Raw genomic sequence first — 20214 nt, 5'->3', positions numbered from 1 at the left:
CTAATAGCGGGAGTCGCAAATGCTATTTTGGGAGTTTGTAACTCGTCTGTTTTAAATAATATTCTTTGCTTGTTGGGGTTTGACAGCTACATCATAGTGTATTACCATCATATTAGGGAGCAAAAGGCACTGTTGTATGTTAGGAATATTATTTTATGGTCTAAGGGGTGCTAATTGGGGTAAGAAATGTTCGGTTTATGCACATTTACAATGCACTTGTGAAATTAAATCCTTTTCCAGCGACTTGTCCCTCCTCTATCTGTCCTTTTACTCATCCCAAGCCTCATCTTACTACTATGATCTCCCTAATAACGCTTTCTAGATTCTTCCCTCTTCTATCCCTCCCCCGACCCATCCCAACCTCATTTTACTACTATGATCTCCTAAATAACACTTTCTAGGCGCTTCCCTCTTCTATCCCTCCATTATCCCATTCAATGAAACTAACAGACGCACATGTCCATCGCTCAAATTAACATATATTTCCCTATATCAACCCCCCACTAATCTTTTTTGGGTTCTGCTGTAACGTGCTACTCACCGAAAAGTGCTTAGACGCCTCTTCAGGGGTGGAAGTGCTATATAAATACAATTACAATATTGGGCATATTACAGGACTGAATGATGTGCATGAATCAGTTATAGGTTGTGCATATGCCAGGGAGGTGCATATTATGCCTCTAACTGAGTCCAATATGTTCTTCATGTGATAGGTGCCTTCATAGTGGGCTTGTACCTCTGAGCTCTATAATGTCATGTACTCTACTGTCTTTTAGTAATAGACTGGTCCAGGGCACTTTAGAGTCCAGCCTGGAGAAACACAAAATACAACAGGAGTAGAGAGTCATATCACCATTAGTTTGGAGTCAGGTCTTTGATTGTCAGAAAAAGTTCATAATCTTCAGTTCCAAAAGTTATGATATCCAGTCTCTTTTGCGGTTTTGCCTTGATGTTAAGATATCTTTTCCAAGGAGCTCGAAAACCAACACTTATCAACCATCATATTACCAAGATAGGAATTCAGTTCGGGTATTACATGTGGTTTTCAGCCCTGCCAGTTGAGGAAGTGGGAGGAGCCAATGAAGGAAGTGGGTGTGGCTTGCTACTAAAATTTGAGCACCTGGATTTCATATTTTACAAATTAAGCACTGCCCAGGTGTTCCCTCATCTCTGTTTTTCTTAAATAACTTCTTCCACATCTCTTGAATTACTAGTCTCTTACTGCTAGATTCATCAAAGACCCGTTTTGCGAGTCTTTAATAGCGATTCATAAGGAATCGCTATTAAGGACTTGCAAAACGGGATTCATGTAGGAATGGCAAAAAATATTGCGATTCCTACATGTTCCTTATTTGCGATTAGCAAATTGCTAATCGCAAATAAGGAATAACTCCCCATGCATTCCTATGGCCCTACAGGCCCATAGGAATGAATGGGGAGTTATTCCTTATTTGCGATTAGCAATTTGCTAATCGCAAATAAGCATGCGATTTCAAGGGTGCAGGGGTGTCCAAAGGACACCCTGTAGCACCCCTGAAATGTGAATTTACACTGATGTTGTTATGTTATGTTATGTTATCCAGTTTTTAAAGCGCAAACAGTTGTGCACACACATGTCCAAAGGACATGTGTGTGTGTAACATGCAACTTAGAAAAATGCATTTAAGTGCATTTTTCTAAGTTTTCGTTATTTACCACGAGGTTTGACTTCGTGGTAAATAGCGGTCCTAAATTGCGAATTCGCAATTTTTAAATGTTTCATGAATAGCATTTAAGGAATCTCTAATAGAGATTCCTTAAATGCTAATCCTCGCAAATTTGCGAATTCTTTATTAGAGATTTTTGCATTTGGGATGATGAATCCCAAATGCAAAAATTGCACTCGCAAAGGGCCAGATTCTTAGAATCTGGCCCTTTTGCGAGCGCATTTCGCTTGATGAATCTGGCTGTAAGGACCCAAGATTGACATGCAGATTCCAATAGATCAGGAATTTCCCCCCAACCTTGTGGCTTGTGCCTGAATCTAGATCCTCTTAATGAAGGTGTTTCTTTAACTCCTCAAATACCTATAATCGTCATAACACATGGCAGCAAAAAGGGATGGGAGCCGTTTTTAAAGGACAGGTAGTTCAAGGTCAGTGGTCCCCTTCTGAAGTGAAAATCATTGAACCAGAAAAAGGTCAACCATTTTTATGCTCTTTGAGTTTTCTCTGATGCTTCAGGGGAAGTCAGTTCTAGTAGGAATAAACAATCAAGTAGATAAAACTTACATAAATCACCAAGGCACACCAAAAGTCAAGCTCTGGCATAGGTGACAAAGAAAACATGTTCAAAAGAGTAGTGCTGAATATCTTCCAGGGGAGATAAACCAGTCTGCAGATCCTCTAAACTGGATTTTTCTGTCTTCATAGTCACTTCACCTGTCTTAGAAAACATTTGCATTGTTTGTTTAATAACTGAAGAATCCTTGGTTGAATCTGTTTGCGTACATAGAGACAATGCTTCTTCCCCACTTTTGAGCAGTGGTCTGGTCTCAGGATACTAGGTTGGATACTCTTTCTCTCTTCACGTATCTGCTGTATGCCTTCCAGCATTCTATCTTTCTTGGCTTGGGAAAAGATGTCTTGTAACGAAAGTGGGTGGATTTAAAAGGGTTGGGAGAAGATTGGAAAAAGATGCTTTCATTAATATCCTAGCCTTTCTTCCCAATCTGTCTCTGGAAGGCTTACTGCCTCAAGTATGCAAAGACTAGGATGCGGAAGACTTAGACAAGGAGAAATGAAGATTACCGGTAAGTAATCCAAACGTTCTTGTTCCTTAAATTCTTGCAAGGGAAAATATATGTTCGAGGCAAGTGTGCTGTAGATACACATGCTTTGCCTACTCCTGCCATCTAGTGTTGGGTCCGGATGTTTGCAAGTTGTTTCCTTCGAAGAAGTCTTTCCCAGTCTGAAGGTAAGGTGACTCCTTTTTTCGGATATGATAGAGCACACTGGGATGAAATAGAAGAGATTCTACAATACCTCCCAGAACAGCATAGAAAAAGGGGCAGGAGCTAGTGCAGGAAGGGAAATTAATATCGAATTCTTCTATTCGATGTGCACTAGATGCTGCTGACACTGCAGCAAGAGGGATTATTACCAGCATTCTCCTCCGCAGGCATGCATGCATGGCTTAGGATTTCTGTTTTTAAGCCTGAGGTTCAACAGTCTATTTTAAATGTCCCTTTTGATAGGGATTACCTTTTGTGGCCTCCAGTAGATGTGTCACATGAAAAAAAGACACGGAATTGGCAAAATCTATTGGAGCCTTGCAGGCACCATCCAGCAGAGGTTCCTATCGTCGGTTATTTAATAGGGGAGGATCCAAAAGTAATACCTCCGATCCCAATAATTCCTCCTATAAAACAAACTAAAACAAACACGCAACCCACTTCATCCAGGGTGTTTTATGAGGGAGGCTACAGAGGGATCAACTTTAAAGGTAAAGGGAAGATGTACACCATCAAGTACCACTCCATCTCCCAATAAGCTGTAACTTGCCTACCATTCCCCTGATCATCTTACACCTGTCGGGTGAAGAATACAGTACTTTCTTCCCATTTGGCAAGCAATATCCATGGACAAACGGGTATTAGACATTATCCAACATGGTTATTGCCTGGAACTCCCCTCCGATCCTCCCAATATTCCATCTCGCAATCATCAGCTGTTCTTACAACACAAACAGGAGGTACAGGTTTTATTAGCAAAAAGGGCTCTAGAACCTGTTTCAATACAAGGTTTAGGAGTACATTCACTGTATTTCCTAGTTCCCAAAAAGTGCAGGTCTCTACGACAAATATTGGATCTAAGACCCCTAAATCTGTACATACTACCTGAGCACTTTCACATAGTCAACCCCCATCAAGTGCTCCCACTAATACAGTGAGGAGGTTTTTTGTCAACACAAGACCTTAAGGATGCATAATTTCATATGCTCATCCAACCAGGGCATCACAAATACCTCAGATTTGTGATAGCAGGAAAGCACTTCTAATTCAAGGTACTACCATTCAGAGTGACTGCTGCAAGCAGAGTATTCACAAAATGTCTAGCATAGGTAGCAGCTAATCTACGAAGACAGCAAATCCATGTCTTCCCATTCCTCGACAATTGGCTCATCAAAGCCAAAACACAGAAAAGGTGGTTACAACATACTCCTTCTACAATAAACCTTCTTCATTAATTGGGATTCCTAGTAAATGAGCAAAAATCCCAACTCCAACCTTCTGTAGACATATCTAGAGGCAACGCTTAACACTCATACCGCTCTTACTTTTCCCAATGTAGCCAGAATTCAAAATTTCCAGAGTCTGTTACTGCAGTTTGTTAAACCAGCACCTGTCAGTGAAAACTTTCATGCAGTCGTTAGGAATGTGGCATCATGCATTCACATAGTGCCTCATGTAAGGTTACACATGCGCCCGATTCAGGAATGTCTACACAACATTGAAATCAGGCACACGGTCAATTAACAGATCTAGTGGTGGTAGACAGCCGCACTCATCGCTCTCTGTTGTGGTGGAACTCACAAGATTTATCAAAAGGGCGGCCTTTCATCGACCCTATTCCACAAGTCATGCTAACAGCAGACGCATCTTTAACAGGTTGGGGTGCGCATTTCTAACACCTAACAATTTAGGGCTTATGGGACACTAAACAAAAAGTCACCACATAAATTACTTGGAGCTACTAGCAGTCCAACTAGCATTAAAAGCATTTCTACCTCATGTAGAAGGGAAAGTTGTCTTAGTTTGGGCAGACAATAGGACAGTGATGTACTATGTACAAAAGCAAGAGGGTTGGGGGTACACACTCTTTACAGTTGTCATGCCCTTCTCAGACCATTTGGCGTTGGGCAATACATCACAGAATGTATCTCCTAGCAGCACACCTTTCAGGAATACACAACCAGATTGTGGATCTCCTCAGCATAATGCTCCTCCCGTATTTCCAGAAATGGGGATTCCCACATGTAGATCTCTTTGCCACAGCAGAGAACTCATAATGCCCAAACTTTACTTCCAGATTCCCACGCCATCTATCCAAAGGCAATGCCGCATGGATGAACTGGATTGCAATGAGAAAATGCCTCTCGGACCATGAATTAGCTTATCTAATTAACTACGCAGGTCTAAGCTTTTTACCTTCGTAACTGTTCAATAGATGAACTGCGGTAATCTCCATTCTATTCTAAACAGTGAGTCAGCATGCAAACATTTTTCAACGTATTCAAGATAGTTCATACAAAATGTTTTATATTTCATCAGTACGTATTTACTTCATACTTATTTTGTTTTTTTTAATTGTTTTTTTGTTCACACAAACAGATTCTCAATGGTACGGTTTTTTTACAAATTGTTACCAAGTTTTGATACATTAAAAACTCTATGTACAGTGCATAATTGAAAAATACAAAAACCTTTACAGACATTACATAAACAAATGTATTGTAAATGTAAACAATCCTACTACTTTGATGTCATGTAACAGGATTTGATGGCCTAATTATCCTCGGTACTTGTACATTGATTGGTCCAAATGGTGTTGAGGTCAGAACGTCCAAGTACATTTTTTGTATGTTAAGCCACCATTAGTTGGCTAAACTTGAAAGTCCATAGTCTCTTTTTTATATTCAATGTAGAGATACTCTTGGCCTCATTGAAGGAATTGGGGGGTAGTGAGTGTGCCGACGCGTTTTGACCTTCGTGTGATAACCATGAGGATTCAAAGAAGGTCTTCCTCAGGGCTGGGAACTTGGGTGTAGGACACTGGGATTTAAAAAGTGAAAGGGTGTATTAATCTCTTGTTCTGGGTTATAGAAAGGGTTATGTTAAAGCTCAAAGGTGCCAAACACATATATTTACCATACCGAGTGTAAGTCTGAAAGTCTCTTCAACTGGCTGGGATGTCACCTCTCCGCAAAGGAACGCATTGTTCACTCTTTATGTGCTCTTAGTGTCTGTGGGTAAAGAGGTGGGTTATCTCGTCAGTCACTAATCACAGGGGTTAAAAATGTTTAAGCTAATCAAGCCTTGAAGATTGCGTTTTTAGACGAAGTGGGAACATGCACTACTTCATTGTGAGTGAATGTGGATGCTTCGGTTTAATTTATAGTTGACACAGTGGCCTCTACGTGGTGAGTCAGGGGACTTCTAATCTGTGGCAATGGTGTCTTGCATTTGCAAACTTGGTGTAGCAGTCTGGCTGTTGTCATGGTGCTGCATGCAACCCTCCTTCCTGTGCCATACTCTTGACATAAATGACAAAAACGACTGTTACCTTAATTGTTGTGAGCAGTGGCACTTCCACTATGGGGTGACCATGCTGTGCTACACGCGTCTGGCTCTGTTGGCGTTTCGATCGTGTCTTGTTGACTTCCGCGTTAGTGACATAATCGGAATTGTTATCCATAGCATCCTCTTAGTACGGCTTCGCGCGTTGATGTGTTGACGTCAATCTGCATGGCTGTCTAGTAATCGTGCCTGTTTTCCGATCTGATCTTGGATTTGTAGCCTTGTTAATGTTCACAATGTTTGGATTTGGGACACCGGCTATTATACCAGGAGATAAGTGCTTTCAGAATTATATGTGTTTAGGGTGAAGGTTAAAAGCAGTGCATAATTTCAGAAAGCTCGCGCTCTGCCCTCCAAAGACTAACGTGGGCTGGCAAACAGGCTCGGACAATTTGGAAAGTACTTACACAACCATATCACCAGGGCGGCTTTGAAGCACCTGACTTTCAACTGTATTATATTTGTGCGCAGGCACAGCATGCACACTATTGGACAAAACCACACTCGTACATACCGCACATTGCAGTGGAAAAAGACAGCATTTCTCCCATGCCTCTGACAGCACCCCTGGCTGACCCAATCCGCTCTTCGCCAAGAGACACGATACACACGGCTAGGTGCACTTCGAGAGCGTGGCACACAGAGCACATAAATTACTAATATATGCGTGTGCACTACCCACGGCCAAACACCCCAAATTTACTGTAACTCAAGAACCAAAAATGCAGGAGCTGCTTGAGAAGATGGGACTGCACACCAGGGGTCAAATGTTTCCCCATAACACGTTTATTAAATGGGCGGATCCCTCCCTATGTGCTCACCAGCTCCCAATGAAAATGTTTGCGTATCTAAGGTTACGCGCGGCTGTGAAGTCACTATACAACACTTTTCCGGCTGAGCCCGAACAATTGATTACGCTACAAATACTATTAACGGCTCCCACCCGTAAAAATTTGGTAACACGACTATACACAGCCGCTCAGGAGGAACATGCGGAAAAGCCCGAAGCAGCGCGAACCTGATGGGAAAGATCACTGGGTATCTCAATCACAGAACAAGATTGGCAATACAGCTGTACACAACTCACACTACTCACGTCCAATTGCAATTTACGCATTATCCATTTCAAGTTCATTCATCAACTATATTACACACCAGCTAAGTTACACAGACTGGGCCTTAGAGACACAAGCGCCTGCCTTAGGTGCAAAGCGCAAGGCACGTATCCTGGTCATGCCCAGGACTGCAAACGTACTGGTGTGAAGTCACTACTGCACTAACTGATATGCTATCAGAACCAATCCCAAATACCCCCTTGGTATGCATATTGGGTGCCAAAAAACTCAAATACACTAGACGCAGGAAATTCTTAGCGGTAGCTCTATTACTTGCTAAGAGGCGGGTAGTGATCCGATGGGGTAGCAAGAGGCCGCCTAGACTGAAAGACTGGATCAAGGACATGACATATTGCAAAGAAACATTAGAGACTTACGCGCAAGATATCCCACAAGCTTCAAGACCTAGAGACTTCTGGGAACCGCTAGTGCACTACTTTCAGGACAATACAGACCAGAGACATGAGGGGACAACTGTCAATGACAATAATTGCTATAGTGCTCAGACGAGGGACCTGTACTGGGTTAGATGGAGTGGGAAGACTGTGGGACGTCACAGAGGGAGACTGATGTTTGAATAGACATACCTTAATGTTCATGGACGTTGACAAGCGGAAGAAGCAAATGATTATGTATGTACCTTATATTATAACCAAAGAGTGTCAAATGTACTATCAGATCTGGAATTGTATGATACTGCTTATCGTGTAACTGCTGGGGGGGGGGGGGGGGGGGGAATAAATAAATAATTTCAGAAAGCTCAATCAGTCCGTTAAGGGTTGTGCCCAATTTGAGAATGTATTTGGCTTCAAAGTTGGCCAGTAGTGTATCTGTAGTTTTCATGTCACATGTCAAAATATCATTTGTTATGTATTGCATCTACAACAAGTAGGATTAGCCTACACATCTATAGGGTTACATTTTGCAGCAGTAGCGGCATATCTACAAAAGAGACAACATTTATCTCTATTCAAGGTCCCAGTAATTAATGCCTTTATGCAAGGACTTACGAGAATAATACCACCAAGAGTGCCGCCTGCACCTACATGGTACCTTAACATTGTTATTACAAGGCTAATGAGTCCAGTCTTTGAACCTTTATATAGTTGTCAGTTATAATTTCTTTCATGGAAAGTTGCCTTCCTAATCGCCATCATTTCACCCAGGCGTGTTGGTGAGTTACAGGCATTAACCTTTGAAGAACACTTCTTTCAACTACACAAAGAGAGTAGTTCTTCATACAAATCCTAAATTCCTCCGAAAAGAAATTTCTGCTTTTCAAATTAATCAGTCACTTGAGTTACCTGTGTTCTTTCCTCAGCCTGATTCAGTAGCAGAAAGAGCTCTGCACACACTTGATGTTACAAGAGCACTAATATACTACAATAACAGGACAAAGAGTTTTCTTAAAACAAAACAATTTTTTGTTGCATGTGCTCCACCTCATAAAGGAAATCCTATTTTGAAATCTGACATTTCTTGGTAGATAGTCAAATGTATTAAAACTTGTTGTGTTAAAGCTATAAGAACTTCAACTGTTCCGCCTAGAGCAATAAGAGCATTTGCTGCATTCTTAGGTAACATTCCCATAGCTCACATATGTAAAGCAACTACATGGTCCAAATCACACATATTTCCTAAACATTATTGTGTGGATGTCTTGCCATGTCAACAAGCTAATGTAGGACAAGCAGTGCTAAATACGTTATTTCAGACAACTGCAACATCCACTGGTTAGCCACCATATAGGAGTACTGCTATACAGTCTATGCAAAGCATGTGTATATACAGCACACATGCCTCGAATAGATTAGGTTACTTAACCTGTAAGCATCTGTTCTTGTTATGTAGAGCTGTAGATTCACTTGCGCCCTCCCTCCTCCGTGGATACCTATGGTTGTTGCAGTTAGTAATACAATTATTCATATTTCCTATGCATGCACATCTTTCTTTACACTAATTTACTCGATTTTCATCCTTTTTGCGGTAAAACAATCTAACAATGGAGTCTATGCCCTTGCACATTATCACCGAATGTAGGAGTCATCTTACCTTGTGACTGGGAAATACTTTTTTGAAGAAAAACAACTTGCAAACATCCGGACCCAACACTAGATGGCAGGAGGATGCAAAGCATGTTAATCTACCGCTCTACATGCCAAGAACCATACGCTTACAGGATAACATAATCCTTCTGCAGACCCTTACCACTTTGACACATGTAAACAATGTACTTTACAATAAAAGACTTTACAATATTGAAATTAGAACAAAGATGACCCTGACAGGGTAAGTGCGATTCAAAATGAAAAGGTTCTGATATTGTCTATGATGAAATTTGTTCAGGAAAATGAACAATGTATGTTTATTACTGTTGTTTCTTTCAATTGTTAATCTTTTGTGTGGCACATAGGAATTTAATTTCCAATTGTTGTATTCCCCACAAGAAACCTTAGTGCTTATTGAGGGAACTTTGTCAACCTCAGAAGGGAATAATACCCTTGAAGTTGTTGAAGGGTGCACTCGGACTGAAGTGTTGAGTGCAATTGGGAAGCTTCCACTTGGAAAGGCCCCCATGTTTAGATAAGATCCCTGGGGATTTATTTCGGGAACAACCCAACATCTGGGGCCCCTTTCTTTGGGTAATATTTAACACCATTTTAAATGGCGTGAAAATCCTGGATACCTGGTTAGGGCCTGATATTTTTCCAGTATATAGGAAGGGCTCACCCCTCCTGCCCACTCATTACAGGCCGATCTGCCTGATTGACGTCACCGAGAAGCTGTTTGCCAGGATTGTCCTGGAGCGTCTCATGTCCTGGGTAGACGACCGTGAAATTCTGAGTGTGTACCAGGCTGGTTTTCGTAAAAACATTTCCACTATCTTCAGGCTCCAATTATTATATTGGAAGTCGATGTCAATAGAGGGTGGGAGCCTCTTTTTGATTTTTGTGGATCTTAAATCAGCCTTTGATTTGGTACCTCGAGATAAACTGTGGGTGGTTCTTGAGCAAATGGGCATTCCGCCCTACTTGCTGTCTTTGATTAAACGCCTGCATACTGGAAATTTGGCCCAGGTGAGATGCGGGACATATGGGGAATTAACCCCCCGTTTCCCAGTAAATAGAGGTGTATGGCAGGGGTGTGTTCTGGCCCCGAAACTGTTCTATCTTTTTATTAACGCGCTGGTGGACCAATTAAATGAGGTAGCTAACAATAATGCCCCAAAGCTGGTCCGTAACAAGGTCCCAGCTATGATGTTTGCGGATGACACTTTGTTACTATCCAAGTCTCCCATGGGCATCCAAAGGATTCTTGACAGTTTCTCTCTATTTTGTAAAGACAGGGGGTTGGAGATCAACACATCTAAAACCAAGTATATGGTTTTTAATCCAAGCCAAACATCTCTGGTGTTACGCGGTTCAGAAACATTTGGATGGGGCCCGCAGCAGAAAAAGGCAGGCTTAAGGCTAGCACAGACGGCTGGGGGAATAGTAAAATCATTCAGGAACTCGTCATATAGACTGCTGGCCGAGATTTATAAAGTCCAAATCAGGAGTGCTATAATGTATGGGGCAGAACTTTGGGGTCATCTCCCTGCGGGTGGATTGGCCAAATCTGAGAATAAGTTTATGAGGCAGCTCTTGGGTCTACCGCTAAGTACCCCTCTCATCCCCCTACATATGGATCTTGGGATTAGACCCATAGAGGAGGAGATTCGACTGCGTCCCTTGACTTATCTGGCGTAGACTATGGGCGACCCCCTAATTAATAGTCACCCAGTCTGAACTTAAGGCGATTCTGGGACTCCAAAGGGTGGGAAAACTATCCTGGTTTGTACACATAAGAGATAGGTGCTTCAGGTTAGGCCGGCCAAACCTATGGACCCACCCTGAGGAAGTGTCCCCGACAATATCGCGGATAGAACTAGTTAAAGCTCAGGGGAACATAAAACTAGGCCGCCTAACTGCTGACTTTCTTAATTTTAAAGACCAGTATCTATTTGAGTCTTTCCTTGATTTTGTTCAACCATTCATGGCAAGGAAGCTATATATACTATTCAGATTGGGTTCCCACCCGGTTCATGCATTTACAAACAAATGGTCAAAAGCGTCTCCCATTGGATGATCTGCTTGCAACAGCCAAGAAGAGTCAGCCATTCATGTTTTCTTCTTCTGTTCTGGCTATAATGCATCCAGGAGCCATTGACTCCTACCACTTTGCAGGAAATTGGGGTATAGACAGTGTCTGAAGGCCTTTAGAGTTTTGAGAACTGACACCCTTCCTCCGATTGTTTTTGCTGTGTCAAGTTTCCTCAATTCTATGTGGCATAGGCACCAGAAGTTTTTTTAATTCCCTCCGCATATGTTAAACGCCCTCTTTGTATTTTCTACTGTTTTAACACTGTTAATTCATAAAATAGCTGTTTAAACTTGTTTTTAAATTTTAACATCTTTTTAACTGTTATGAAACCTGATCAATTCATTTGCATTCTGGTTATATTTTATAATGTATATTGATGTTTTTATTGCCCAAACCAAGTGATGTATGTATTATATTTTCTGCTTTTATGGTCTATAATGACCGAAATAATGCTTGGAAATGGAAAATGAAATATTTTGAGTGACTCCCAGTTGGAACAGATATAACATAATGTGCGCATGACACAATAAAAATAAACATTTACCCAATTATTTGGTGAAAATGATCCTGTTCTGCGAATTGCAATGAAATTGTTGTTTTTGTACTTGCAAATTGCTTTCAATTGATCATGGTAAACCCTCTTATTTTCCTTCCTAGGATGGCTGGGTTGGGGTCAGAACGATTAAATTAAAGAAGAGACTCTCGGCCACCGATTTCTACAACGGATACTTGTACCCCTGGTTGAAAGATGACCGGCCTTCGAAGGAGGAGGGCTGTCTGTTTCAGACACTCAGACCCCCAGCCAAGCAGAGTGCCCGGACAGAAAAGAGCTAGGCTCCAGTGGGACCTGCAAGAGTGTAAAACTCTGTATACTGAGAACCAGTGCTGAATATTCCTGGACTACACTGTCACAGGGCCACATTCCTTGCTTCCCTCTGATGCCTTTGTTCTATACAGAATGCTGAATGCCTAGCTCTACTGTATCGGGAACACACTCCAGCATGAGGCGGCCAAACAAAATGGCTGAAGCTTTATACACTAAAAGATGTTCTCTATCAGTATTCAATATAAAAGACTTTTCAAATGATATAACGTCTAACAACAAGTGTCGTCACTTCCATGCACTGAATAATGAGGGGGTTTCGGCACAGGGACTCTGTAACAACCAGTGCATCAGCCCCTTTAAAAGCATAGATTTTATTGGACGCTTCATTTTATTAATCTCAACTTTATCCAAAGGGGAGGATTTTATTTTGATTGAAAACATGTTTAATAAAATTATTTTTTTAATTAAAGTTGAAGGTATATTATCGAATCACCATTCATACTTTTATTTCTACAAGTAAAATACATTTGCAGTGGCAGCAAACGATGTTCTTAAAAAGCATGGTACTTTCAATGTAAAACATCTACAGACAACCTTTAAATCTCTCCACGGTAAAAGCCCGGCTTTCCTTTTTTCAACAAAATTGTGTGCTATATCCCTAACCACCAGCTCAGATCAGCACATTTAGAAAGAGACTGAGCTGAGCCAGATTTTCTGTGTTGGCTTCCCACACTTGGAACACATTCCACCTTGAAGTAAGATATTCTGTGTCCTAGGAGGGATTCTGAAAAAACTGAAAACGTGGCTGTTTCGACAAGCTTATGAATAACTCCGACAGCATCAGCCTCCGTCTACCCCAGCAATAAGCGACCTTATTGGTATACCTACACTTAGCAAATGCTCTGTAACATAATCTAACAATAATATTTATAAATGAAGACGTCGCCAACAGTTTCAGAGAAAAGAATAACAATCTGGTGTCAGTCCCTCACATGCTGCGGTGTTAGCACATGCAACAAGCACTGGCAAATACAAAATGTTTGGTCTATTTTTAAAAATATGCAATAAGCGTTAAAAGTACAAAATGCTTCAGTCTAAAGGTGAAATAAATATGTAGGAAATGAGACATTAAAAAAACATGAAATGAAAGCAGGGATTTGTCTACTTGCCCTGCATTCAAGTGGACCACATTTTAGGTAGATTTGCTTATGTGCACAAGCAGAATGCTGCCACTTACAGCGAAAGTGAGCAAACGGCTGAGGTGGGTCGACCCACAGACCAATCATGAATGCTATGGTGGGCGGAAGAAAAATATGAATGCCACTTGAACCGACCAGTGACCAGGACCCTGTTTATATGAATTTTTACTATGAGATATTTGGGAAAATATGAGGTTGACGACACAGCTAAAACGGTCACCTGCTGTCCCAGACCTCAAAATGAAGTGGACAATCAACTGGCTGCATACATCCCAATCTCAGTCATTGTCTCTTACTGTTTTTAATAGTGCAGTTGTATATTAGAATGCTCCTTTTTACTCCCAACTTAAGATTCCCTTTTTTCTGCCATCTCGTCTGATATGCAGTTGTCAAGCTTGTGATCATGGTGCTAAAAGCAATGGTCTTCAACCTGCTTCAGGCTCCCTTGCCTTACATAACTACGTTGGGGGCCAACCAAAACAGCAACATATTAGCTTACAGTTTTAAAAAGAAATATTAAATATTGTGAGCAAGCAAAATATTGTACTGTGGCTTTGCGCCATAAACACTTGGCATGTTTAACATTTCAAGATGCCAATCTTGAAAGAAAAGTAGTCAAATTAAAAATATTTAATAACTGAGGAAACACATTTTTAAGGGACGTTGGGAGGCAAGGGTGCGGAATTCCTATCTCCCAACGCCAAAGACCTTTTCTTTGTGGTCAATGACAATAAATATGCATGATTATTTTGTCCAAAGGACAAGACGAGTGTCTGCTGCTAAAGTGGGTTATGCATCCATATGTATCGGACGTTCAAATTAGTATGGTACGTTGACACAAACATTTTACTGTTAGGTCAAGTGCTCCAAAAGTGAGATGTAAGCTAGCTTGTAATAATATCAATAGTTCCACTACAAAAATGTGTACACGGTTGCGAGATTTAACAATTTATAATGCTGCCAAAATGCACATTTACCTGTACACGCAGAAAAATGGAAGCAAGATTAGTGATTTTATTTCATTAGCAAACAATGTACAAAAAAATGTGAATTGAAAAAAACCTGACACATTGCAGACAATTGTATTGTACTTAGTTTGCTTTTGAAATAAAACACAAAAAAGTACGCAAGGCAAATAGTTCTGGCTTTAAGGGAATGTGTATGGAAATGTGAAGTCGATAGTTGGGAATGGTTGCAGATTTACATTTTCCTAGCAAACTGTTCTCAATTCCATTTTTGCATTAGTAAATATGCATGCATATATTTGCTCATGCTAAAATCATATGAGCCAGTGTAAATTAACTTTTTAAACCGTATATATATATTTTTTTTCTCTCGGGAAGAATACTGTTCCCCTATCCTCCCCCTCCCCCTCATCCCCAAACCAAATGGATCAACTCCCTTCCCATTCTGGAAAATTTTACTTCTTTTAGGAAGTACATTTCCACCCTTTTACTGACTGGGAATATGTTGAAGAGAAGTTGGGGAATACTCTTAAATATGTAAGTTTACGGGTGTGCGCAAACCCACAAGGCATTGCAGCCCTGGAATGACCACTTAACACCTACTTCCAGGACCTGAGTAGATTTGCTCACATGAAAGATTTCATGGCATGAAACCTTTAGTGATTGAAAAAACAACCTTTAGATATGTAAGTCAAACTTACATGTGTAAACTTTTTGACTGAGATAAGTCTTTGCAAAGTTTATCTAGATGTAAAATGTATATGTCCATTTACTGATCTATTACCTAGTATGTGCTAACACGTATGGCAAACAAGAGAAATGCATATCTTCTACGCACTGATTACATCCCTTGTTAGAGAGGGTAACAGACATTAAAACACTTTTATGCTGCTGAAATCTGTAAAATTCTGTGTAACAAAAATCCTGTCTGGAGGTTTTAACACAATGCCTATTTGTCTTTAACTCATGTCTTTTACCATAAGTAAGACAGGCATGCTGAGGATGTAACTTTCCATAATGAACAGGTCAGTCCTATAGCATCTTTTTCAAAATGCACCAATCAGGCCTTGTAGGAAGCTGGTTTTTTTATTTTATACCAAAAGGAGGTATACGTGCAAAGAATCCAGGCAAACCCCAAAGGAATTGCAGAGGAACACATTGCACCCCAAATGCTCTCTTTTGTAGTAGTGTGGGCAAGCAGTTAGGCATATAAGAAAGGGTAGTGCTAAGCTTTATTACAAACAGCCAATAAAGAAATCCAACACCAATTTATAAAAATCTCATACTTTTATATAAATTTAGATACCAAGATCATCAAAAGAGGACAAGTATTTTTTAGTCACAATTTTATTTACAGTTTTCAGAAATGGCATTTTCTGGACCGGCAATGTTATCCTATCGAGGAAAACCGTCTACTGCATTCGAGCACTTATCAGCGACTTACGGAACTGTTCTTCTGGACTTGAGGGGAGTATGGGCAAGGTCCAAGGCCACACCAACAGATCACCTTGAGAGCTCTGGGGCGTCCAGGTGCAGAGGTGGGTCACAGTGTCGGGTATCTAATTCACCTGAATAGAAGAACGGTCCTTTCAGAAAAAAGGCTGCAAGCAGGGACTGCTCCGGGGAAACCCATTGGTGGGCTTGACCCTTGAGATCCTCGGTAATGCAGGGACACCTTTGTCCCACTTCTCCTCTGGATGTGGCGCTCAGGTGCAGTGCTGTCTTTTGGGGTCGAATTCCGGTGTAGGAGTCTCTCGCGGTTGGAGGGAGCCTGCAGAAAGAGGCTGCAGGTAGTGACTGGAAGTCCAGTCTGGGCAAATCCAAGCATGTTGATCTGGGGACTCCCTTGACACCATCCGCTCCCTTTCATTTGGGCTCTGGAGCGCGAGTGCATAGGTGCCCTGAGCCATTGGGTGGCTGTGGTCGCAGACTAACTTTTGTTTTCTGCATGAGCGGCAATTAGGACAGCTGGGCCACTCATGACATGGGTCTCTCTGTAGTCCCTTGACGTGCAGGTTGGTCTACCTTGGCATTGGTACCTGGTCTGGGCACAGCAAGCCTTGGCTGCTGCAAGGGATCCAGTACCACAGGGATTGGTACTGTGCAGCTACGGTCAGTCCTGGTATCCCCACACTTGGTGGAAGGATGGATATGACCTGTAGGAGCACTGCTACCCCTTCCTGGGCAGCTGCTGCGTTGGTAGACTCCGTAGGCAGCAGGTCGGTGTACCGGGTCTTGCTTCTTGGTGCCTGTGACTGCAGGGGAGTAGCTCCTCTACTCCAAGGGAGTTCCTTTGGCAATTTGTGAAGCTCTGGCAGCCCTCCGAGTTTCTTGAGGTCTGCACAGCGGCAGGACTAATCAGTTGATCCACCAATGTCAGCTGCAACAGACAGGCCGGCGGGGTTGGCGCCAAGTCAGTCGTGGTTCTCTGGTCGTCTTCTTCCATTCCATTTGTATCCAATGAAACTCTGAAGATCTGGTATCAGGGGGTCCCCTAAATACTCAATTTAGGGGCTTTAGTGAGGGGTAGCTAATGGACTACTTACCCCTGGGGTCACTGCTCCCCCTATATGACCACTTTCTGTGGGAAGTGGGCATAACTCTCTTCCAGAGTTCCTAAATGTGCCAACATGAAGAAGATGGCCACTTCTGAAAAGTTGTACCCACATCATGTTAGGCCACTTTAGGGCTGGCACTAGCCTGGTGGTGGGCACACCTGCCTGACTAGCAAACTTTCTGTTCTCGCCTGTTCAAGTCCCAAAGGGCTCTCGACCATGAGGGTCAGCTTCCTCTCCTGTGACGGGACACAGAAAACACTGCCAAGCCTGCCGTGAGGGAAACGGCCAAACTTACCCCTGCCTTGCACCAGAACAGCGCCGTGAGGGAAACGGCCCGCGCCTACACCCCGCCATCCACCCGGTGCAGCAGCAGCTGGGGAACTACAGCACCCAACTGCCCCGGGGGTGGACGCGGCGGGCGTGACGCCTGACACGCGCCAGGAGGCGCTTCATTAGCAGGGAGAGCGGCGGAGCCCTGGGGACACAGAAAACACTGCCAAACCTGCCGTGAGGGGAACGGCCAAACTTACCCCTGCCTTGCACCAGAACAGCGCCGTGAGGGAAATGGCCAGCGCCTACACCCCGCCATCCACCCGGTGCAGCAGCAGCTGGGGAACTACAGCACCCAGCTGCCCCGGGGGTGAACGCGGCGGGCGTGACGCCTGACACGCGCCAGGAGGCGCTTCATTAGCAGGGAACGCCTCTCGCTCCGCGAGTCGCGCGCGGGAGAAGCCCGGGAAAAGGGCGGGGCCGTCCGGGGACGACAGGGGACGGGACAAGCCACCCCCCTAAGGAGCACCGATCAAAATGGGTAAGCGGAAGCTTCAAAATTCTGATACTGTGAGTAGTGTCAAACCTAAAGTGCCACGCCACTCTAATAACACCACAAACATCTTGTCATATCTTACCTCTGCCGTGGGCAAATTAAATAAGGAGATTGCTACTACAGAACGTGAAGTGGGACTTGAAACATCCGTAGTTGAACTTTCTGATTCCCCAGTAATTGATACACAAAATATTCCTCCGGAATCTTTGGCTATTAGTAGGGAAATGTCTGACACTGCCCCCTCCACCAGTAGAGCAATCACAGAAAATAAAGCGGGTGTCAATACCCTACAAGATAACATACCTATCGCAGGGGACACAACCGCAGTCAACGAGCATGTTAAGAAGCAGTCAAAAAGGGAATTAAAAGCTACACCACCTAAAGCGAAACAAGGACAAACTACATCTAGTCAATTTGAAACCTCGATGAGAGATCTAATCGAGGATATACTTACTGAAAAGCTGGAAACTACTCTATCCCAAATATGCAATGACATCACTGAAACATTACGAGAGTGTGTGCTAGAAATATTGAAAAAATGCGAACGTATAAACACACTTCTAGCTTCAAAGGATCACACAGTGGTTGCCAATAATAAAGACCAGCTCAAAAATGTACGACCACAGGCTAGTGTAACTAAGAGTCCTGTCCACGCTGGCGGTACATCAACATCCTTGACTCGACCAATGTCCAACATGATTCACAATGGAACGGCATTAATGGAACAGGTCAAGGGATGCCAAGAGAGTAGGCAAACTACTGTTAAAGACAGCACACAACCTTACCCCGAGAATTCCCTGCACGAGAGACAGCAACTTAAGAGCAATGCTGTGGACCGGAAACGAAATGTCCACCTCCCGCCAGAGGCCACACCTTATGTAGCTATTTTAGTAAATGTACCACCACTTAAATCTGGCGAGTCAGAGTCAAACGATACTCTGATGAGAAATATTAAGGTTTGGTGTGACGAAAACTGTACGGGGGGAGAAATCTCTCTGATAATATTAATATGGGAAGACGTGTGAGCTGGGTAGGTAATACCAAAAAACATCTTAAGGGAGACTGTCTGATTGTGAATTTTAGCAGACCACATGTAGCATCACGGTTATTCTGGGATGCAACAGACATGCCCCCAAAAGAGGGAGAGATAAGAGCACTGTCACTGGGGTATTTCTATCCTAGACCACATACCCTCAAGAAAACATTACAAGAGACTGAGAGAATAGCACCGGTAAGAAATCTAGAAACTGTACTAACACCGTTACAGACTTGGGAAACCAAAACATCTGGGATGCACCCCAAAGAAATTAGCTATTCCAGCGCTGCATCAACGGGGGGCATTAAAACGTCAAATAGATTTGCTGTGCTATCCCAATTGGAGGACATTGATTGACTGACAAAAGAATACCAACCCAAACATCCGACCCCGTCAATAGAAAAACATGAAGAAAAGGGGACCTCAGTCAAATTAATGAGCTGGAATATAGCAGGTCTAAGTGCTAAGAGGGACAATAAGATATGGATAGGATTTCTTAGGGAATACGACATAGTAGCATTGCAAGAAACATGGGATAGGGAATGTAATTTTTGGGTGGACGGGTTTACTTCTTATTTTGTACCCTCATGTATTTCTAAATCGGGCAGGGATAAAGGAGGATTGCTATTTTTGATTACGGTTAATATTGCAGGATCAGTGAAAGAACTTAAATCTACGTCCCCTAACTTTTTAGCCTTAGAAGTTGTATTGCCAAATAAAAACAAAGTTTTATATATAAATTTTTATAATGCACCACAGGGTGATTCCAAAAAAGAGCACTTTGATGCATTGTCTACATTCTTAATGGCATATAAAGAAGTTCAAACCACTTTTTTCTCTATTATCTTAATGGGAGATTTTAATGTGCATCTGTGTGATTTAAATTGTCAGTTCGAAGAGGAGGATTACCCGGCCTATTCAAGTTATCAACACTTCGAACACTCGGTAAAGGGAATAGCCCTAGAGGAACTGCTTACAGAGGTAGATCTGTTTGAACCTGGCTTTCAAGATATAAAGGATCGGGTACCTACATATAATGCCAGGGAAAGTGAAACCATAATTGATTATATGTTTGTATCCCCTGTTAAGTTCGGTTTTAATTTACAATGCTATCCAATCAACATTCAGTGACCATAACCCAGTGGTTATGGTACTGGCCAACAAAACACTTTCTTTTATTAATATGGAGACTGATAAAGTTATCACTAG

At 42.3% G+C, this 20214-nt stretch overlaps 1 protein-coding gene across 3 annotated transcripts in view; it reads left to right on the top strand.

Annotated features, from left to right (window-relative positions):
- Positions 1-12891, top strand: part of MTFMT (mitochondrial methionyl-tRNA formyltransferase) — a 119016-nt gene extending 106125 nt beyond the window's left edge. For 2 of the 3 annotated variants that reach the window (XM_078683080.1, XM_078683079.1), the window contains one exon: positions 12253-12891. In XM_078683080.1, the coding sequence (XP_078539206.1) occupies positions 12253-12281 (29 nt within the window). In that variant the 3' untranslated portion in view covers positions 12282-12891. The remainder of the gene's footprint in view (positions 1-12252) is intronic. The other variant, XM_078683078.1, reaches the window with a different exon arrangement.
- The last annotated feature ends 7323 nt before the right edge of the window (positions 12892-20214 follow it).

This window comes from Lissotriton helveticus, chromosome 3_1, assembly GCF_964261635.1.
Source record: "Lissotriton helveticus chromosome 3_1, aLisHel1.1, whole genome shotgun sequence".
In the NCBI taxonomy this organism is placed as follows: domain Eukaryota; kingdom Metazoa; phylum Chordata; class Amphibia; order Caudata; family Salamandridae; genus Lissotriton; species Lissotriton helveticus.
The sequence above is the reverse complement of the archived record's forward strand: the minus strand, read 5'-3'. Positions and strand labels throughout refer to the sequence as shown.